General features: G+C 39.1%; 1 protein-coding gene across 2 annotated transcripts in view; it reads left to right on the top strand.

Annotated features, from left to right (window-relative positions):
* PCOLCE2 (procollagen C-endopeptidase enhancer 2) overlaps positions 1-14,997 on the top strand; it is an 84,537-nt gene extending 69,540 nt beyond the window's left edge. The window contains exons 6-9 of one of the 2 annotated variants that reach the window (XM_077756662.1): positions 4,734-4,888; positions 8,673-8,756; positions 10,798-10,965; positions 14,482-14,997. In XM_077756662.1, the coding sequence (XP_077612788.1) occupies positions 4,734-4,888; positions 8,673-8,756; positions 10,798-10,965; positions 14,482-14,612 (538 nt within the window). In that variant the 3' untranslated portion in view covers positions 14,613-14,997. Of the gene's footprint in view, positions 1-4,733; positions 4,889-8,651; positions 8,757-10,797; positions 10,966-14,481 lie in introns of both variants that reach the window. The other variant, XM_077756661.1, reaches the window with a different exon arrangement.
* The last annotated feature ends 8,726 nt before the right edge of the window (positions 14,998-23,723 follow it).

The following is a 23,723-nucleotide window of genomic DNA, read 5'->3' as shown; positions in this document are numbered from 1 at the left end:
ATCAGAAAGCTGCTGTATTTAAGACAATATGGTTTTAATAGAGATAGACAAATGGACTAATGAAAACACCAAAGAGAGGCAAGATACATCCACATATGTCTGCAGATGGGGCACATCACAGTGACCCGCAGGTCAGCTGGTAAAAAATGGCCCCCTTGAAAAATGAGGTAGAGACAATTTGTATTCATATGGGAAAAATGAATTCTGTGACACACACATACACACTAAACTGCAACTACAGATGCATTGTGAATGAGAATTTCTATTCATTAAAATATACCTTAAAGAGAGGGAAAAGAGAAGACACAAAACAGAAACAGGTATTTGTAACATATTTGATAAAGACATCTAGGTCCAGAATATATCAAGAAATTCTAAGAATTAATAAAGAAAAAACAATAGAGAAAAAAATGGGCAAGAGACATGAAAAGGCATTCCTGAAGGAAGAAAGCTGAACAGTGAATAAATCTTTGAAAAGAGTATAAACTGGCACAATAACTTTGGAAATCAGCTTGGCATTATCTAATGAAGTTGAAGATGGGCATGTATCCTGTGACTTAGCAGAGAACATGTACCCTACCCTCCTGGGGTGCTCATTAAAGTTACTTTTGCCCATGTGTACCAAAAGACATATACAAGAATATTCCTAGCGATACTGTTTATAATGGGGGGAGGGGGCAGAAGAAATAGCCTGTTATTTATCAACAAGAGACTGGTTAAATTGTTATAGTTCCCACTATGCAGCAGTGAAAACAGTGGATGAATCTCACAGTTACAATGCTGAGTGTGGGAAAAAAAATAACAGAAAAATATACACCATACTCTCTCATTTATATGAAGTTTTTTTTTTTTTTTTACAAATAGTTTATTGTCAAATTAGTTTCCACATAACACTCAGTGCTCATCCCCATAAGTGTCCTCCTCTATGCCCATCCCCCCTCCCCCCCACATCCATCAGTCCTCAGTTTTTGTCAGCATTCAAGAGTCTCTCATGGTTTGCCTCTCTCCCTTTCCCCCACCATTTCCGCCCTTCTTCTCCCCCTTGTTCCTCCGTCAAGTTCCTCCTAATCCTCCTATACGTGCAAACATATGATATTTGTCCTTCTCTGCCTGACTTATTTCGCTCAGCATAACACCCTCAAGGTCCATCCATGTTGCTACGCATGGCCAGATTTCACTGTTTCTCATTGCCATGTAGTATTCCATGGTATAGATAAACCACATCTTCTTGATCCATTCGTCCGTTGATGGACATTTAGGCTCTTTCCATGTTTTAGCTATTGTGGAGAGTGCTGCTATGAACATTGGGGTCCATGTGCTCCTATGCCTCAGCATTTCTGTATCCCTTGGGTAAATTCCTAGCAGTGCTATTGCCGGGTCATAGGGGAGTTCTATTGTTAGTTTCCTGAGGAACCTCCACACTGTTTTCCAGAGGGGCTGTACCAGTTTACATTCCCACCAACAGTGTAGGAGGGTGCCCGTTTCTCCACATCCTCGCCAGCGTCTAGAGTCCTCTGATTTGCTCATTTTAGCCACTCTGACTGGCGTGAGGTGGTATCTCAGTGTGGTTTTGATTTGTATTTCCCTGATGAGGAGGGATGCTGAGCATTGTTTCATGTGTCTGTTGGCCATCTGGATGTCCTCTTTGGAGAAGCGTCTGTTCATGTCTTCTGCCCATTTCTTCACTGGGTTGTTTGTTTTTCGGGCGTGTAGTAGGGTACAAAATCAACGTACAGAAATCGGTTGCATTTTTATACACCAACAATGAAGCAACAGAAAGAGAAATCAAGAAACTGATCCCATTCACAATTGCACAAAAAACCATAAAATACCTTGGAATAAACCTAACCAAGGATACAAGAGATCATTTATATGAAGTTTAAAAGCACACAGACCTATACAAATATATTGCTTAGTGCTGAATATTTATTGGTAAGTCTGTAGGCAAAGAAAAGGAGAACGACAGAATTCAGCATAGTGATAACCTCCATGCAGGTGGGGAGGGGGTGACATGGTGGGGCCCTTCACTTCTAAGGAGTTTGTCTGGCTTAGCTTGACAGCCAGCCCACCAACTAACACTTACCAGAAGAATATTATTTTCATAGAGTGCTCCTGGGATGAGACAGTGCAGAAAATGAGAAAACATATTTGGGGGACTTTCCCCCTGTTAAAAGTCTGAATAGATGTGGTTGGTCAGATCACCTCAGTGTTGGGTTCAGTGCAGTTATCAACACCATTGAATTCGGTTCAGAAACATTTATTAAACCCCAGTCATGTGGTGGGCACTGTGTTAGGTAGCTGGAATACAATGATAAATAAAAACACAAAGATAATTGGTAGGAGGGATGAAATGAGGCAGATAGTTAAATTGGCAAAGGAATATCTTGTATGCGTTTCTGACAAGGAGTCCTTTGGTTCAGTCGGCCCCAGTGGTGGGGTCAGGAGAGGCTCTTTGAAGGAGATTGTGCCTCTTGAAGCTTAATCTTGAAGAAAGAGTTGGCATTGGTCACAGGCAGAAGGGAGGACAGACTCATTCCAAGTAGAAGGAGCTCCATTCATAGAGATACACAGGGGAGGGATATGCTCTTCTGGAGCCCAGACCTTGAGTTGGGGCTAGAGAGGCAGGAACGCGGAGCTGGATTCCATGTCTTACAGACAGGGGAGCCTTTCGGATGCATTTAGTCAGGAAATGGCAGGCCGGTGCCTTAGAATCCCATCCTTGACGTCATGAGCAGAGTCTGGTTAGAAGGCTGTGGCAGGGGGTCCAGGTAAAGTCAAGGAAGTTGGGAAGGATAGTAGAGATGGAGAGGAGGATGTGGATCAAGAAATATTGAGGCAAGATTGGCAGGACATGGTGGTTGATTAGCTGTAGTGATTGAAGAAGATGATGACTGTGGATGATAAAGCAGAGACAGTGAACACAGCCAGCTCTATAAGACCAAACAGCATCTTCCATCCCTTCCCGGGATCTGCCAGTATGGAATGAATCCAAGGGAGATTTCCTCTTGCCTTTCTAGTGATTTGTAACATTAATTTGCGGATGCACACATGGCCCTCAGAACATTTATGGCACTGTGATTCTATCACATTCATGCTAGAGCTCAGTAGCAGCATAACAAAAATATGTCTGTTACTAAAATACTCTTCCTTGAAAAAATCTAATTTCCAATTTAATGCTCCCAAGATTAGCTCATAGAAAAGGCATTAGATGGATCACTATAATTATAATATCATGCCCAGAAGGCTGACCTGATTAGGTCTTAAGGTTTCCTTTGTTGCATATAATAAGTGCTTTTTATAATTTTATCATGTAAACAAGTTTAACATATTTTATTTGTAATTGTAGTTGGGAATTGTTTTTCATGCATATTGTTTATATTTCTTGAATGTGTTTTCAAAAGCAAGACAGAATGTTTCTGATAAAGGCTTGATTCTCAGAAGCATTATTTAAATGATCTTGGTCACTCTTGTGACCAGAATGCTAAATGCAGGTCACAAAGCTCACTCTTGGGTTCATCCCATCCCTTGGCTCAGAAGGTAATGGCCTTCAGGACAGAAATGATCTTGCAGTTTTTCTAACTGGTTTGGTCAAGTACAAATCGGCTCCCCTCACCCCCAACCATCCCTACTCAAAGTAGCTGATACGTGGGAAAAAAAATTGAGTTGCCTCATTATTTGCTGTCCATGACGCCTACAGAGTGGTTTGGCTGAAGATGCCTCAAAAGAATTTAGTCAAACCACTAATTAACTCAAATAACTTGTTTAGTTTTTAGTCTTGAAATAGAATTAGCCAAACAGCATTTTTAACCATTACTTACATAATAATAGAGAAAGCTTAAATGAAACTATTTTATATAGCTATTCCCTAAGACTTGAGTGCTTTTGAGCCTCAGTTATTATTGCCACTAAATCTTTAGTACAAGCTAACCAGCAAGCCCCTAAAATAGCTTTCAGATTAAGAGTTCTTTAATGATGTCGTTCATAACCACCAAAGCAATCACTTTCTCTCTCTCCTTCACAGCATTCTGCTACTGAGATTATAAAACAGAAACGTTTTCATTTCAGGCATGCCTAAGAGCTCTTATTAAAAATGAAATGGATGTCACGTTAAACCCTACATGGCTTTCTTGTCCCCTGGTGAGCAGCCCACCAAAATGATCCCTCTGACTGTCTTCACAGGGCATGGGAATTTATTAAATTTCTCCATCTGACTCTCTGTGGCTTAGATTCCTTAGCTTCCCAGTCTAGCTCAAATCCAGAGTCTTAGTTAAAAGAAGCTGTGTGGTTCCCTAATCAGGCCAGACCCTAAGGTGCTTGTGAAGAACCAGCCACAGCTTCAGTGTTCATAGCAGTCTCCATGTCTACCACAGTCGCTTGGGTCACCTGGTCCTGTGTTCAAATTCTGATTCCCCCACATGTTAGCTGTAGGGTGTCGGGCAAATCACTTCAACTCTCTGAACTTCAACTGCCTATTCTGTCAGAAAGAGAATAATAGGGTTGCTGTGAACATAGAATTTGACAGTTTGCATAAAGCACAGTGCTGCACTGAACACTCGGTAAATGTTAGCTATTAGCATTAATACTGAGCAGATTGAGACTTTGGCCTTTTGAAGTATTTTACTTTTAAACATAGATTGATCTATTGTCAAAAAGTAATGGAAACCTAGGATTCTACAGTTCAGAGAGGTGCCGTTTAAAAAACTTTTTTTTTTTTTATATTTTTCTTCTTTTAGGCCAATTGTATCTGAGAGAAATGAACTTCTCATTCAGTTTTTATCAGACTTAAGTTTAACTGCAGATGGATTTATTGGTCATTACAAATTCAGGCCAAAAAAATTGCCTACAACTACAGCACCACCTGTTACCACCACATTTCCTGTAACTACAGGTAAGTTTTTCTGTTTTGATGTTTGTGCACACACCTCAGGAGTATAAGAAAAATTCTTTTGAAGGAGAAAAAAAAATTAAAGATACTTGAAACTAAATTAAGTTAAATAAAATGAAAACTTACCCAAGAGAATAATATGACTCCATTAATGAAAGAAAAGTATAAGGTGTAAAAATGTTTATAAGGTAGTAATTTTTAAGTGTCATCTAAGAACATTATGGCCACTTAAAAATTACTAAGAACCCAATTATTGGCACAGATCATTATAAGCCCAATTTTTTTTCTTTATAGCTTTCTTTTTATTACATAGAATTGTAGTATTTAAAATTAAAGCTCTAGGGCCTTCATACCTGCCTGTTTTCAGATTTGCCAGTTTTTGGTGTGTGTGTGTGTGTGTGTGTATGTGTGTGTGTTATTTTTTTCCCTCACTTCACTCTAAAATGTGTTATACAAAATACTTTTTTTTTCTTTCAAATTGGGGTAAATTGGTATTTTAGAAGCCAACTGGGAAACTGGTCTTGAGCATAACCTAAGAAATGGAGAGGCAAGAATGTATCCATATACTAAGTCTCCACCCATTGAGATTTCAGGACTCAGATCTCAAAATCTAAATTTGAAAGAAAGAAAAAAGTGGGAATGAAGGATCTGAAGTTAAGATACAAAATAGTTTGAAATGAGCCCAGCTTTTATAGCCCACCATTTCCTGCTTGCACCCCTGGTAGGGCTGACCTGAGTACAGGCACTTCTAGAAGGGCTGATTTTTCTGTGTGCTCCACAAGTGTGCCACCTTGTGGCCTAGACATGTACTGCCTTATATTACAGCAATATTTCTTATTTCTTCAGCTCATCTCAGTGGACCCTGGTGTACTTATTCTTTCCATTGAATTATCTGGCAGCACCATTGTGCTAGTGGCTCCCTAAATTTTATCTCCAGTCCTAAACCTTCTCTGAAATTGCAAACATGGATTTAAAATTATCTCCTCGGGTTTTGTTGACTGCCAAACATTTAGATTAAAACATATCAAACTCAACTTGTTTTTATTACACTGTTTTCTGCATAAAATCTGCTTCTCCAGTTGTTTTCCCAAGTAGGGTCCATAGCATTAGCCACACTCTTAAGTCAGCTTTGAGTTCCTCTATCTTACCATCCCACTGCATGCCCCCCACCACACACACAAAGCAGACCATTTCTCTCACTTGAATTCATTGTCTATACCTGTGCTGTCCTATATGGTAGCCACTATTGAACCCTTGAAACGTGATACTGAGGAATTGAATTTTAATTTGATTATTTTTCAGAAGCCTCACGTGGCTAGTGGCTATCATATTGGGCAGCACGGGAGCCAGACTACTTCATGCCATATATAAGCCCTTTTATGATCTCTTCACACCTAGCCTCTCTTCCTAGTTCCATCTTTAGGCCCTACCACCTCTCTCCTTAAGCTTCCAAGTATTTTGGCATTTTATCGACAGTGTGGGGGGAACTGTTGATGGATTTAAACAAAGTTCAGAATCAGCTTCTCACTTCATGAAGGGAGCTCTGGCCACTGTGAGGTGAATGGATAGTAGGGTCAAGATGATCAGCAGGCTCTCATGGCCATCCAGGTGAACTGTGCTGTGACACAAATACACAGAGAGTCCAGAAATACTGGCTATTGTACAAGCCAGGGACCTTGGGAGATATTGACAGGTCTTTAATTGGTGATTAATGGGACTAGGGAGATCAGGGAGGTGTCAAGCATGCCTCTCAGGTCTCTGGTTTGCACAATTCAGGGGAAAGTGCAGCCTTTCCCTGAAGCAGAGAAACGGGTTTAGGGGTAGAATCATAAGTTAAGCTGTGGCGTGTTGGGTCTGACATGTCTGTGAGACACTCGAGTGGAGTAATCGTGTCCAATCCTATCTATGGCCTCCAGAAGAGGTTTCAGCAAGAAAGTTAAATTTGAGAGTTAAAAACACAGATGTGGTTGACACTGTGATCCAGAATGAGATAGCCTAGGAAGAGGTTAGGAGTGAAAGGAGGAGAAGGACTGCCCGATTCAATCTCTAGAAACCCCAACTTTTAAAAAAGAACTATATACTGGCAAAGGAGACTGAAAAGATAGGGGCTTGAATGAGAGGCAGGTACACCGGATATTAGGATGTGTAAACTTGAAAGCTTGGTGATGACTAGCAGGAGAACATGTGAGCCTGGGAGTGACTGAGTGGTGGAGACAGAGCTGAGGGAAAGTCTGGGAAGGATAGAGCCATGGCACCGGGAGGAGGACGCACCCACCGAGATGGTCATACGTGCATTTGGAGAGGAAGGCCAAGGACCAGATGCCATGCTGGGATTGCAGGGAGAGAGCAAACAGGGAGGTGACAAGGGTCAGGAAGCTCTAGTGATGACTTAAAGGCAGGAGAGCAGGGATCTACTGAAGGAGGAGCAGGAGCAGGATGGGACTCCCACTCAATTTCCAGATTGATGTTCTGGGATTTAGAAGAGCTGGTTTCCAGTGTCCACTGAAAGGATGCTCTTTCATCACACAGGGAGAAACACTAGCACCACTACTTTTTGACTCCAGTAATTAGGTAAATATAGGTCCCCAACTTCTGGAACAGTGTTCCCTCTCAATGTTTTCTGAGCTCTTTGCCTGAAAAAAAAAAAAAAAAAAAAAGTATACACACACACACAGGCTATTCTATGAATTTTAATTCTGTGATCCACTTGAGATCATTTTTGGAGTTAAGTATAGGTACACATTAAGAGTAAATCACTAATACATTCAGAAAAGAGTTCACAGAAACATATTAGAAGGGCAGTGTTACAGCTGCAAATTTTTGCCCAGCAAATACAATTCTGTTACAACTATCTTGTTTAGTTCTTCCTACCATTTTGCCACCTATAAGTAAATAATTAGCAAATATTTTGGAAACATTTTTATTGATGATAATGGGAATTAAATATTTTCATTTCATTAACCCACAGTTTCTCCATCTTGGCAATATTTACATTTTGGGCCAGATAATTCTTTGCTGTTGGGGGCTGCCCTGTTTACTGTAGGATATTTAACAGCATCCCTTGTATCTACCCACTAGATGCCAGTAGCAGCCCCTAGTTGTGACAACAAAAAATATTTCTAGACATTGCAAAACATCACCCGAGGGGAAGAATCACCTTTGCTGGAGAACTACTCTGTTTACCTATTTCATTTTGTTTTTAAATTAGTCTACTTCCCAGTTTTTAAGATGCTTATGGGCAATGACAGACTCAAAATACATGTTTAACGATGGGCCGCATCTCATTATAGGTATAATACACTTACACAGTTTCTAAAACTTTGTACTACCCACATTTGGGAAGTTGCCTATTTTAAATGCACTGGAGAAAACTCCCTCTAACCTCATGGGGAACACCATTGGATTCCTTTTGTAAAGTGAAGAATTGACCTGTATTTTCCGAGTTCATATTTTTTGCGCTGGGTTGTTCTAAGCAGGGCACAAGGAGGCTATATCTATTTTTGGTTAGTGTTAGTTATATATAAAGAAAGAAGAAAAGAGGGCTAAATTTGGGTTATCTTTGATCTCTGGTTTAAAATACAGCAGAGGGTATGGAGTTACCCTGAGGAAATTAGAGCAGCAGTTTGTAGCATAAAGAATTTCTTTTGAATGTAATTACTCCATTGCGATGACGGATTGATGGCTCAGGGAAATAACTAGGAATTTTAAATAGATCGATTCAGGTCGAAACACCAATTGCATTTGAATTCATTTTTCTGAATCTTAGGTCTTTCTTCTTTGAATGAAGGTTTAAAACCCACTGTGGCCCTGTGTCAACAGAAGTGTAGACGGTCGGGAACTCTGGAGAGCAATTATTGTTCAAGTAACTTTGGTAAGAATAAAACCGGGCCTTTTCTCTTTAATCAGAAACTTGAGACAGCATGCTTAATCTCAAAGGAATTGCCCCGAAGGTGATGGTAATGCGTTACACTCTTCATTCACCCAAGGAAATGTTTTCCTGTTCACCAAGGTGTGTTGAATAGTGTTGTTCAAAGTGTTAGATTTCACAACTAAGAAAAATATGTATACAGAAAATATGCTTTTTTCCCACATAAACTTATTAAGTTGATTCCTGGGATATAATACTGTATTCTGGCTGGATCAGTATTCCTGAAAAACCCTGTATACTTTTTTCCTCACATATTTTTCCTGTATGGCATATTTTTCACACATCTGTAATTCCACTTAAGTAAATTAGAAACATATCCAGGCTGGCCTTTCTCAGAAGAAATTCACGTATTTCCTCTGTACTGTCATTCCAGAGTATTAAATTGAAACTTGGGAATCTGAAATCTATTTGGAAATGCTTATAAATTGGAACTGAGGAGATACTACCTAATGACAGAATTTCTCAGAGCTTTTTCCAATTGAAATACTTGTACTTTCTGTAAAAACCACTTAAGAGCAAGAGATACCAAATTTAATTATGTTGGTTAGTTTTTAAAAGAACATTTAAGAAGAGTCTTAATAAGAAAAGGAAGTTGTTAAAGCCTAAGTAGGTTACCCACAACAGAGTCTCCCAAAAGAGGCTTGCTTTTTCTGTGCCTTAAAGTGGTATAACTATCTAGTCCAGAAAAACTATTTTTAGTGAAGGTGTGAAGGCACTGAAGAATCTGGGGCCCTAGATCTTACTGGAGTTTGCATGCTGCAGTTCAAATAACAGGCATGAAAATGAAAACAGTGAAAAATGAAAACTGGATGCTGACACATCCAGGTTAGTCTTCTGCAGGAGGTGCTTAATGAAATCTCCCTCCATGTCCTTTGGAGCCACCAGATTTCACTTGGCTACAGACTTAACATTTTGCAGTGAACACTTATCACCAGGAATCAAAGTAAAGCATGATAAGAGTTCTGATTTTATGAAGTCTGCACACTACATAAGCAGCGGGTCAGCCGAGTCCAGATTTCAATTTATTCCATTGTGAGTCTCTTCCATGGCAAAATGACCAAATACTAACACCCGTGGCCCATTGGTTTTCAGCCTATACTGGTAACACTCCCCAAGGAGCAGTCTTTGGCACAATAACTGGGGGCTGCTACTGGTTTTTCTGGGCAGGGACAGGGCTCATAAAACAGTCTCTCAGTGCAAGTCCTGTACCACATGGAATTATCACCCACAAAATGCCAGCATCTTTCCTTCTGTGGCTCCAAAGTGAGACATTTTCCTCTTATATCACCACAGAATTAAACAGAGTTACATAATGAAAAGCAACTGAATTTTGTTTTTGTTTAGAGGCAAGAAAATGTTTTGTTATACCTCAGTTCTATACTTTGATTTGCTAAATGAAATAAACAAGGTGAATAAGATTATGAAAGGCCCAGAAACAGATAGATACCAATAATTAGAGCTGGATCCATGGGATGAACCAAAGTTAAAGGGGAGAGGACAGCTGAAGAGAGGGGTGGGGGGAAAGACACAGAAAGGTAGGTGCTCAACCACACAGACACGAAGCCTCAGATTGTCATAGCTCAAACCCCTAGCATGCAACCCTGTAGTGTGGTATTGCCTCTAAAGATTCAAGGTCGTCTTGAGTATTCATAGGTAGAGGCTCATAAGCCTATCACTTATTTGGTAAATGATCCCCATGTTGGATAAAACATGGCAGAGATCCCCCTTCTCAGCAACAGACTACAATGCAGCAGATAATTAGGTTTCTTTCCTAGGTATCAACACCTAACAATGTGGGTAACATTCCAGCTCCATGGCCTCTTTTCAACCTAAATTTTGGTGACAAATGTGCAGAATCAAATGTGATAGCTCTGTTAGGGCTTTCTCTTGAACATTATGTTTCCTATCTGAAGCTTAGAAGAATGTATAATTATTCTCACTTCTGCCTCCATTTTTTGCTTTCACTGTCATATTCCTTCTGCAGTACTGGCTGGCACTGTTATCACAACTGTCACCCGAGGTGGAAGTTTGCATGCCACAGTCTCGATCATCAACATCTATAAAGAGGGAAATCTGGCAATTCAGCAGGCTGGCAAGAACATGAGTGCCAAGGTCATCGTGGTCTGCAAGCAGTGCCCTCTCCTCAGAAGAGGTAAGGAGGAAAATACTAGTTTTTCTTTAGGGAAGCTCAGGGACAGAGAAGGAAACAAGACGGACAGTCTGAGAAATGCCATGGCTGGGGAAGTAAAATCGAGGCTAATGTGTTGTCCACTTCTGGTGTAGAAGAAAGGCCTTTGGAGTTCGGCAGAATTGGGCTCTAAGCCCAGTTCTTGTAACTTGTGACAGAAGGTGAGATATGGAAATAATGGATGAGTCCAAGAAGCATTTGAGGTTGGATCAATAGGGAACAGATACAGAAGGAGCCATTAAGGGGAAAGAGATTTTCAGTTATTACACTTAAGGTGCCAATACTATGTTTAGCAGAAAATATCTAGCAAGGAACAAGAAATTCAGAGCTGAAGTTTAGAAGAGAGAGGTATATATGGGCTAGAATTAAAGATTTGTAAATCATTTGCATACACAGGTTCATTAAATCCACACATGGAAATGAATTTAAAAGAAATTTTGGAAAAAGGAAAGGTGAAAAATGGAAAAATTCTGGGGCGCCTGGGTGGCTCGGTCGGTTGAGCATCTGACTTTAGCTCAGGTCATGATCTTATGGTTCGTGGGTTTATGTCTGGCATCGGGCCCTGTGCTGAAAGCTCAGAGCCTGGAGTCTGCTTCAATTCTGTGTGTATCTCGCTCGTGCTCAGTCTCTCTCAAAAATAAACATTAAAAAATTTTCTTTTAAATGGAAAAAGTCCAGAGACAGAGGCAAGGAGCAAATGAATTTTTTAAACAATTTTTTTAAAATTTATTTTTTTAATTTACATCCAAGTTAGTTAAACATATGGTGCAACAATGATTTCAGAAGTAGATTCCTTAAAGCCCCTAACCCATTTAGCCCATCCCCGCTCCCACAACCCCTCTTGCAACCTTCTTTTCTCCTTATTTAAGAGTTACATGTTTTGTCCCACTCCCTGTTTTTATATTATTTTTGCTTTTCTTATGTTCATCTGTTTTGTATCTTAAAGTCCTCATATGAATGAAGTCATGATATTTGTTTTTCTCTAATTTCGCTTAGCATAATACCTCTAGTTCCATCCATGTAATTGCAAATGGCAAGATTTCATTCTGATTGCTGAGTAATACTCCACACACACACACACACACACACCATATCTTTACCAATCATCCATCGATGGACATTTGGGCTCTTTCCATACCTTGGCTATTGTCAATAGCACTGCTATAAACAGCGGGGTACACATGTCCCTTCGAAACAGCACACCTGTATCCCTTGGATAAATACCTAGTAGTGCAATTGCTGGGTTGGAGGGTAGTTCTATTTTTAATTTTTTGAGGAACCTCCCTACTGTTTTCCAGAGTGGCTGCACCAGTTTGCATTCCCACCAGCAGTGCAAAAGAGATCCTCTCTCTCAGTATCCTTGCCAACATCTGTTGTTGCCTGAGTTGTTAGTGTTAGCCATTCTGATGGGTGCGAGGTGGTATCTCATTGTGGTTTTGATTTGTATTGCCCTGATGATGAGTGATAGTGATGTTGAGCATTTTTTCTTGTGTTGGTTTGCCATCTGGATGTCTTCTGTGGAGAAATGTCTATTCATGTCTTTTGCCCATTTCTTCACTGGAGTATTTGTTTTTTGGGTGTTGAGTTTGATAAGTTCTTTATAGATTTTGGATAATAACCATTTATCTGATATGTCATTTGCAAATATCTTCTCCCATTCCTTTGGTTGCCTTTTGTTTTGCTGATTGTTTCCTTCGCTGTGCAGAAGCCTTTCATTTTGATGAGGTTCCAATAGTTCATTTTGCATTTGTTTCCCTTGCCTCTGGAAACATGTTGAGTAAGAAGTTGCTGCGGCTAAGGTCAAAGAGGTTTCTGCCTGCTTTCTCCTTGAGGATTTTGATGGCTTCCTATCTTACATTTATTTAGGCCTTTCATCCACTTTGAGTTTATTTTTGTGTATGGTCTAAGAAAATGGTCCAGGTTCGTTTTTCTGCATGTTGCTGTCTAGTTTTCCCAGCACCACTTGCTGAATAGACTGTCTTTATCCCATTGAATATTCTTTCCTGCTTTGTCAAAGATTAGTTGGCCATAATAAGTTCTTTAACTTATAAAAGTAATGAATGTTCTATGGTTTTTAAAAAAGTTTAGGTAAGTAGAGAAGGATACGAAATAAAAAGTGAAGCCCTTTCCCTTTCCCCAGAGGTACCATGAAAAGTGTCCTCTAGAAAGTTTCTGTCTATAGAAAGCATGCACGTACACTTAGACAAATGTGATGATGCTATACCTATTCTACTGCCACTCCCCCCCACCCCCCCACAACATGATGTGTGTGTAGACACCTTTCCATAAACAGCACATGGAGATAGATCTCTCTCTCTCTGGAATTGTAATCATGTTTGGTTTTCTGCTGTGTGGTATAGCATGATTTCTCTCTCCAATCTCCGCTCATTCCTTTTCTCAGTCTTATTACAAACTTCCCCCACCTATGCCCCACCCACACAATAGAGAGAAAGAGAGAGAGAATATCCACTTTAAGAATTCAAGTTCAGAAAAGTCTGGAGACCAGCGGCTTCACATGGATTCTTCTGAGCAAATAGCAAAGGCTCTGTAAAAGTTAACACTTCTTTCCAGCACCACAGTAATAGCAGATAATGTACATGAAGACACTACTGTAAGGTCTCATACTGATGGTAACAGTCTAGCCTTGAGGTGGCATCCACCTGCACAGCCCTCCAAGCTTTCACAGGCTCAAGACCACTGAGGACAATGTCAGCCCACAAAGGAAAGATTATGCAAGAGAAAAAGGACACACATATTTCTCTTATAACACACAGGCGAAGAGGGAGAATAAAGGAGGTGGTAATAAACTCTGTCTTTATGGCATTTTTCTCAGGCAGTATAAATCTTCAGAGTTGAATCCAACACACCTCAGCTTAGGGCCCAGTCTAGGCCTAACTCAGCCAGACACACTGTAATACAAAAAATTATATAACCGATAGAACTTTTTAGTATCTATTTGTTGTAAGGAACTGTAAGAATGCAAAGCAATATATGATGCAACCAAGCCTTCAGGAAACTTACGTAGTACAGATGCTTCAGATATTGAAAAAAGCTCAGTTTGACAACAGAAGACCGTGGATCATTAGTTGCCAAGTGCCCGGGAAATCCAGAAGCATTATGGGACAGTGACAGGCCATCTGAGGATGGCAGTCAGGGAACACCGAGGCCCCTTGAGGAAGGACAGCCTTTCACATGAACACAGCGTGTGGTGCACAGCAGATACTCAGTAAATCCTGCAGAGCAGGACATGGGCCTCCTCATTTCCTCCATGTTCCTCATGTTGGTAGAGCTGGAACACGTTCCTTGGGGGGGGGTTAGACTTTTTTTCTGCTGAGAGGCTTAAACCTGATTTTATCCTAGATAGAACAGATGTATAATAATATTGTTTCCAGATCATTTGTTTAGAGGTAAGTTATAGTCTATGTTGTAGCAAAAACAGTACAGGTAGAGAAAATATATTCTTCTTTTTCTTTTTTTTAGGTCTAAACTACATCATTATGGGCCAAGTGGGTGAAGATGGAAGAGGCAAAATCATGCCAAACAGCTTTATCATGATGTTCAAGACCAAGAACCAGAAGCTCCTGGATGCCTTGAAAAATAAGCAATGTTAACAGTGAACTGTGTCAATTTAAGCTGCATTCTGTCATTGCCTTTGAAAGATCTGTATTTTTCTCTGTAGAAAAAAACCTCCTATATGAAACATTGAGCATTCAGAAAGATTTACTCTTCACAGTATGTAGGTCTGAGACCTCCGATATCACTGATGGAAGTTCTGCGCCTGCACGGAGAGGAGCAGATACACGATAGGAAACTGAATGTATCGAGCGTTGACGGTTTGGAAGCAGTTTATTTATACATCTCTGTAAAAGGATATTTTAGAAATGAGCTGTGTGAAGATGTAAAAAAGAGATTTTATAAGTGCAATATTTATAGTGATACTTGTTTTACCTTCAAGCATTTGCTCTGAGGTGTTATATTCTCTTGCATTTTTTAAATCCGTGCTTAATAAAATATTTTTAAATGATTAAAATTTGTTTTTATAGAAAAAGACACTGTAAGAAGAACATTCCCTGCTTTTTACATAATCAGCTTGGTATCAATTCACACTTTGCTGAAAGAGTTAGCATTCCAAGAACTTTGGAGACTAGATGGATCCAGTAATGTAAGTAGACTATAATTCTCTGCAGAACCAGACAGTGTTAGAATGGTGTCCCTCAGGGATCTAGTGCAACTCCTTCATTTGGTAACAGAAATTGAAGCTCAGGTATATTTAGTGACTTGTCTACAACACACATCTCCCAAGAGAAAGAGCTGGCAACCAAGCTCAGGAGTCCTGACTCCAACTCTGCCCCAGAGGAAAACCCTCGTATTCTGGCTTTGCAGTGTTTGGTCTTTGGTTTCCTAGCCTAAATCATGATTGGTCATTTGATAAGACCTGAAATTAGAAGTGAGCCTGATGCCCCTGTCCTGTTCATCCCCAGGAAACTGAATCAGGGTGTATCAGGTAGGAAGCTNTCCCCCCCCCCCCCCCCCTCCTTGTTTGCACACAGCTGTTTGAAATGCAGCTGCATCTGCAATGCCTCTGCCAACCAGCCTTTAGGAGGTTGCCGGGCAGGAGCTGTGGACGAGGGGACAAACCATTTCTGCCTGAAGAAGGTAGAAGACATCAGGGATGAACCAAGATTTGGGTCACAAGGTCTCCCATGGCACAACCTAAGTTGTAGAAATGAAAGTATTCTTTTGCGTAAAAACAAGAATTCCCAGCTCCAGAGGTGACCAGACATTCAAAAGGCGGAAAAATGGAATTTCAAAAGGAAGAATCCCTCTGTTTTGGCAGCTCAGCAGGCACAAGCAAGCAGTGAATGTGGGCTGCTTGTGGGGTCAGGAATTATTCCTTAGCCTCTCCCACTGGGCTGCCCATCAGTACCAGAAATTCACCAGCTGAGAAAGTAGATGAACTAGAAGAGTCAGTAGTTGACTTCATTGGCCAGTGCCATCTTTTACAAACACCCTCACAATCATGAGGGCTTCTCGACTGTGCCCAGCCAGAATGTAACTACAGAATCCTGATTGATTCTAACCTTCTCAAGGCAAGTGACTTCCTTTCAAGAATGCATGTTATGTGACTTTGGAGTGATTACTAAAGATTTTAGTATTTTGGGGCACCTGGATGGCTCAGTTGGTAGAGCATGCCACTCTTGATTTTGGAGGCATGAACTTGCTCCCCACATTGGGTGTGGAGAGTGCTTTAAAAAAAAAAAAAGATTTTAGTCTTTTTTTTTTCTCCTTCTCTTCTAATTGGTGCATTATAGGCAACAAGGCCACATGCGTGCAACTGTCAGCCTCCTGCATTAACCAGCGGGAAGACTTACATTGGTTTTGGAGTGGGTGCTTGAGTTATGGTGAGGTAAAAACTGGAAAAAGTAATCCAAACTGGTCATTGACATCTCTGAAACAAGACTTCCAACTGTTTAGGAAAACAGTGGTTTAATAACCTATGGCACTGCTTTGTCTTCTAATTCAATTATTCAAAACAGAGATAAGCTGAATAGTGACACTGCTCTTTTTGGTCCAATAACCATCTCTTAATTTCCTTCTTGCTCAACAAATCATTTATTTTGACTAAACTGTAGTTTCCTTAGTTATGAGTTGAAGGAGTTAGACTAGATGACTTCTGGGAATTATTTCTCTTCTAGGAGTTCTTTTTAAAGCGTTATTTCTTTTTAAAGTATAATTGACTAAATTTTGTTTTTAGCTACTTGGGGAATCAAATACACATGATGAAAAAATGGGAGATCATACTAATACCTCATAAGACATTTCCAAACTCTGATGTGTTTCAGGGGGGTCTTGCTAACTTAATTTTCATTCTTTGAATTCAATTCTTATAACAAAAATATGTGAATCTTGCAAAGTTTCCAAATCTTAAATTCTGTTCTATTACTTACCTTACTCAAAGGTTAACCTTTATTAAAGACATTTATCTTCTTTTTTTCTTTCTGTAGGAAAGTGCTGCCGGGTTCCCATTATACTTTCTGGACTACTGAAATGAAATAACAAATACNTTATTAAAGACATTTATCTTCTTTTTTTCTTTCTGTAGGAAAGTGCTGCCGGGTTCCCATTATACTTTCTGGACTACTGAAATGAAATAATAAAGACAGCTACAGATTAGTAGTTTGTTTTTTTTTTTTTTTCTCAGTTCATTTATTTTTGAGAAAGACAGACAGCAGAGTTGGGAAGGGGCAGAAACAGAATCCCAAGCAGGCTCTGTGCTGACAAGACAGCCTATTGCAGGGCTCGAACCACAAAGCTGCAAGATCATGACTTAAGCTGAAACCAAGAGTTGGATACTTAACCAACTGAGCCACCCAGGCACCCCAGTAGTTCTTTTTTTGGTAATGTTTATTTCTTTTGAGAGAGAGTGTGTACACAAGAGGGGGTGGAGGGGCAGAGAGAGAAGAAGACACAGAATTCCCAGCAGGCTCCATGCTATCAGTGAGAAGACCAACTAGGGGCTCAATCTCACACACTGTGAGATCATGACCTGAGCAGAAACCAAGAATCAGACACTTAAATAACTGAGCCACTCAGGCTCAGATTAGTAGTTCTAATGCAAATTAAGTAATATTACCAGAAACTCTTTTTGCTTGAATTCATGGGCATATTTATATAAGTGCAAGCAAATTTGCAAAATATTTATATACAAATAGAAAACATTTTAAAAAGTGTGTGGTGGAGGGGGCCTAAGTGTTCTAAGGCCCTTATATTGAGAGAGAGAAGGATAAAAACACTAATTTAGAAATTTGAGAACTTAAGCCTTTATATTAAAATACCTAGTGAGGGGTGCCTGGGTGGCGGTTAAGCACCCGACTTCTGCTCAGGTCATGATCTCACCGTACCTGAGTTCCAGCCCCACGTTGGGCTCTGTGCTGACAGCTCAAAGCCTGGAGCCTGCTTTGGATTTCTGCATCTCCCTCACTCTCTGCCCCTCCCCAATTCATGCTCTGTTAATATTAAATATTTTAAATATTAAAAATATATCTAAGGCAACTATAGGAGAATACATAGTTTGAAAATTTTAAATTAGCAGAGAACAAAAAGAAGGCAAGAAATTAAAATGAAATCCGGGAAAATATCACAAAATTTGATGACAGAAATACAAATGTACCAGGGCACCTGGGTGGTTCAGTCGGTTAAGCATCCGACTTTAGCTCAGGTCATGATTTCATGGTTCCTGAGATCGAGCCCTGCGTCAGTCGAGCCCATCGTCGGTCTCAGCTGACAGCTCAGAGCCTGGAGCTTGCTTCAGATTCTGTGTCTCCCTCTCTCTCTGCCCCTCCTCTGCTCAATGCTGTTTCTCTCTCTCTCTCAAAAATAAACATTTAAAAAAAATAACAAATCTCAACAAATTTCAAAGCACAAGTATGTGGACATCCTTCTCCAAAAACAATGAATAGTTAGAAATTAATAACAAAAAGTGAACAATAGTAAAATAGGAAAAACCTGATATTAGAAATTGAGAAATGTGCTTTTAAATAACTCATAATCAAAAGAAATTATGGAAAGTGTAAAGCATTAAAAACTGAATAATAGAAACACTAAATTATTTTTAAATGTTTATTTTTGAGAGAGAGAGCGTGTGTGAGGGAAGGGTAGAGAGAAAGGGGACAGAGGATCTGAAACAGGCTCTGCGCTGACAGCAGAGAGCCCAACATGGGGCTTGAACCCACAAACTACCAGATCAATAACCTGAGCCAAAGTCGACACTCAACCAACTAAGCCACCCAGGTGCTCCTAGAAACACTAAATTTTAAAATGTGTAGAAGGACACTTCAAAATACACTCTAAATAACACTTTATAATTTATAAAATTAAATGTTTACATTATGAAAGGGTGAAAAATAATTTGTGAATGACACACATTAGGAAGTTAAAATAAGAACAGACTAAACTTTTAAAAGGTATCAGGAATTAGAAATAACAAATAGAGTAAAATAGTAATCATAAATATATAAAATTAATGGCCAAAAATTGATTCTCCAAAATGACTACTAGTTGACAAAATTCTTACAAGATTAAGCAAGAAAAGAAGTAAAAATAACAACAATTTAGGAATAAAAATTGCTGATGTTATAGAATCTTAAAAGGTAACAAAAGGCTCTTATCAACCACTTTATGTGAATAGATTTGAAAGCTCAAATGNGGTGTACTTAACAACTCACACTCAAGTAGAAACAGAATGCCCAAACTGTCCTATAACCATTAAAGAAATTCAACAGTAATTAAAACTCGTTATTCAACCAAAACTCCAGGTCCAGATAGTTTTACTTTGAAAGTCTACCAAACATCTAAGGGACAAATACTGCCAATCCAACATATACAATTCCAGAGTATAAATGAAGTCATAGACAGCAATTCTTTTTATGAAATTAGTATAATAATACCAACACTTGAGCAAACATAGGATCCAGTCTGATTTCACTTACATAGGCACAAAAACAAAATAACTATCAGACAAAACCCAACAAACAAAATAGAACACGATCAAGTAGGGTTTACCCCCAGAAACACTTGATCAATTTACCATCAGGGAATCAGTGTTCACCCTTCACTGCGCTGATAGATCTATATTGTCAACGAGGGAGTCCTAGGTGCAACTAAACATTCAGGCTCGTAAGAGAACCACAGGCCTCTCTCACTATCAGCATCTCCAAAAAGCTATAGCACAAGGACCAGAGCTTAACAGGACAGAGTCAGACTTTCTACATTAGGAGACTGTGCAGCATTCTGGCAGCAGTTCACCCAGCCAGTTCACAGGAGTCATTTTCTTTGGCCTTCCTAGATAATGTCTCAATGCCAGGAGACTCGACTCACATCAGGTGGGTGCAGACACTCCAACTTAGTTCACATCTCCTCAGAAACCAGTATCTCTTGTATGAACTCTGTAGGCATAGCTTCCAGACTCCTCAGAGAGGACATGCCTCCTTGTAAGAGTTACACACTCAGGAAGTCCTAAAGCTGCAGTTCCCTACCAGGTATTTATAGTTCAGTTACCGTTGCTCATAATCCAATGCAATTTACCCCAACCAGGGTTCCTTTTTACCACAAACATATTTGTCTAGCAACATAGTTGACATGCTGTAATATCAGGTTACTAGGTAAACTAAACTGGAGGTAAACACAGGTCAACTCTTTTTTTTAAGAATTTTTTGATGTTTGTTTACTTTTGAGATAAAGAGCGAGACAGAGCATGAGAGGGGGAGAGGCAAAGATAGGGAGACATAGAATCCAAAGCAGGCTCCAGGCTCTTGAGTTGTCAGCAGAGAGCCTGACGCAGGGCTTGAACTCACTAAACCGCAAGATCATGACCTGAGCCACCACTTAACTGAGCCACCAAGCAACCCAAACACAGATCAACTCTTAGCAGAATGGGGAAGGTTTCTGTTAAGCCCTATTTGCAATACATTAAAGGAGAAAAATCACTTGACTTAGTAATGCAGAAAAGCATTTGATGTAATTCAATGTTTATTCAAGACAAACATTGAGGGAACTAAAAACAGAAGAGCTTCCTTATGCAGATGAAAAAACCTACAGCAAATGGTGACATACTGAAAGCATTCTAATATCAGTGACAAGACAAAAATACCTGAAGTCAACATTTCTATTAAAAATTGCACTGGTGGGTCTAGTCAATGTAGTAAGGAAAGAGAAATAAATGATATTGACAGGAAGAAAGAAGACTTTTATAATGCAAAGATGATATCAATTCAAGTAGCCCAAAAAACCCTGCAGCTAAGTGGTAAGAATTGATAGAGTTTCACAAGTTTCTTCCTTAGATGTGCATATAAGCTCTAGCCCAAGGACAAAACATTGAATTTTTAAAAATCTTTTATAATTAGGCATCTTGAGTTAAATATGTGAGGGTCATTACTCATACACCAACAGCCTCTTTTTAACATAGGATGTAGAAGTGTGAGAGCACGTATGGATGTACAGAATTGGCTACTCAGAGTAGCTCTGGGACGTACATAGAAATTTGTTCTGAAAAATTTTGAAGTGATTTAATATTCTAACGTTTAAGTCATGGGGATGAAAGGTACAGCATAGGAAATATAATCAGTGGTACTGTAATAGTGTTGTATAGGGTTAGATGGTAGCCACACTTGTGCTGAGTACAGCAGAACTATAAACTTTTGTACTGTATTGAACAACTCCAGAAACTAATGTAACATTGAGTGTCAACTGTTCAATTTAAAAAAATTTAAACACTGGACTTCTGCTTTGATTTTGCAATTTGTTTCTTCCTCTAAAAGACAAAGTCAGCAATTAGGTTTAAAAAGGTTAAAATTTTATTATCATTTTGAAATGTTATCTTTTGCTTGAGGGATATTCCTGTGGCATTCTGATACTAAGATTAGGTTACATTAAACATTTTTTTATGTGTATTTATTTTGGAGACAAAGACAGAATGCAAGAAGGGGAGGGGCATAGAGAGGAAGACAGTATCTAAAGCAGGCTCCAGGCTCTGAACTGTCATCTGTCAGTACACAACCCGACATGGGACTTGAACCCATGAACTGAGAGATCATAACCTGAGCTGAAGTGGGATGATTAACTGAACGACCCAGGTGCCCCAAGATTAGGTTACATTTAAACAGTGAGATGAAGCTTTTGAGTATAAAAATATATTAAGAAAATTTATAAACTTAAAGATTTCATAAAATCGATCAATTTATAAGCAAAAAAAATTATATTAACAATGACATAATGCAATTAAGAGCTTCCTGGCCAAGGTAGACAAAGACTTGGAGTCTCCTTCACAGTGTACCACTGGGAGAACTTTGTTTCCTTACCTATAAAATGAGAAAGTTGAATTGGATCTTTTCTGAGGTCCCTCATAGATCTTAAATTGTTTCTAGATCCTTGAATAACCAAATTGATCAGGATAAAAAATTGCACGGAAATAAAATCACTCAGTTTTTCCATTCTAAACCCTTGGTCCCTCCATGCCTTGGCTTATTTTTGGGAGGGCTGACTCCTGATTTTCTATTTGTGCTACTACCTTACTGTCCCTCTTTTCCCTCTTAATCCTTGCTCATCTCACTGGTCTCTGCTTCTGTCCTTGGTTATAAATTAAGTCTCTAATAAACTATTCATTTAGAAAAGCAAGGATTTTTAAAGCATCTTAAATTCTGTTCTCTGACCAAGATGAACTTACAATGAGAAATAAGTCAAAAAAACAAAGCTTTGGGATATATCTCACACAAACAATAAACTGAGTTCAGGATCTCATGTCAGTCATGATTCAATCTTAGACAAATTACTTAAAATGGCAATTTTCTCACCTCTAAAATGAGAAGATTGAAGTAGGTGATCTGTCTTCTTCCAATCCAATTTGCTGAAATATGTTCTAGAGCACACAACTATCAGGTAAATGTCTAGGATATTTACACAACTAGATAAAACTAAATTTTCATTCAACAACTTGTGCTATTCACTATCAACACCAAACTTAAGCTGAGGATATGGAGAATAAGAGAATTGTTTCTGCCTAGTTTTATAACTCAGAAAAAAAGAAAGCTCTATATTAAAATAATCATTATAGAAAATACAGTGACTGCTATTTCCACTGAAATATTAAATGGGGGGATGGTTTTAAAATATTTAAAATTCAGAATATTAAAATAACCTCACAAAATTAAATTTCTGGATGAGCTACTGAGGCAGCTCCTTAAAATTTTTATCACATAGCACCTGATAATATTAATATCTTTCAATTAGAATAATTTGCCTAAAATTGAAAGATGGATTAAATGTTCTTTCTAATGAAGACACACACAGACACACACACAGGAATCCCTAGACTGCAGGATGAAGAAAATGGGGCTTACTTGTCATTTATGTGGCTGAAAGGTTTTTGTTTGTTTGAGAGAGAGTTCTGAGTGTGTGTGTGCATGAGCAGGGGAGGAGCAGAGAGAGGGAGAGAGAGAAAATCCCAAGCAGACTCCTTGCTATCAGCAAAGAGCCTGATGTGGGAGTGGATCTCACAAATCATAAGATTCAGGTGCCCCCCGCCCCATTAATATCTTCTTAATGTAATTCTAAATAATTAGACCCAACTGGTTTACTCCTCATGGCCTATAAGCTCAGCCTATTTGGATTTTATAAATGTATTTTCTGAGGAAAACAAAAATTTCAACATGAATGCAATTCTAATAAAAATCCCCAGAAACTAATTTGACAATAAACTATTTGTAAAAAAAAAAAAAACCTCCACTTTTTTGGTAGAAATTGATAGGCAAATTCCAAAATTTATATGAGAGAAAGAAGCTAAAATAGCCAAAATTATTTTGAAAAAATAGTACAAAGTAATTTACTTTGGCATTTATTACTATTATTTCACCTCAGTGTGTTGTGTTAATGATGAGCTACTTACCGACTTGCATAAGCACTGTTTTCTTTGGAGTGACAATGAATTAGGTCTGTTGTTATTTTCTTAAGTTGTAACAATGTATTTTTGTCAGGTTACTGAAGCATAATTTGCATTTATTAAAATTCGTCCTTTTTGGGGGCACGTGGGTGGCTCAGTGGGTTAAGTGTCTGAGTTTGGCTCAAGTCATGATCTCGCGGGTTCGAGTTCAAGCCCTGCATAAGAGCTCTGTGCTGACAGCTCGGGGCCTGGAGCCTGCTTCGAATTCTGTGTTTCCCTCTCTCTCTGC

The sequence above is a fragment of the Crocuta crocuta genome, unplaced genomic scaffold (genome assembly GCF_008692635.1).
Source record: "Crocuta crocuta isolate KB4526 unplaced genomic scaffold, BGI_CrCroc_1.0 scaffold337, whole genome shotgun sequence".
In the NCBI taxonomy this organism is placed as follows: Eukaryota; Metazoa; Chordata; class Mammalia; order Carnivora; family Hyaenidae; genus Crocuta; species Crocuta crocuta.
Note: the sequence above shows the minus strand (reverse complement) of the source record. Positions and strands in the feature narration are given on the sequence as shown.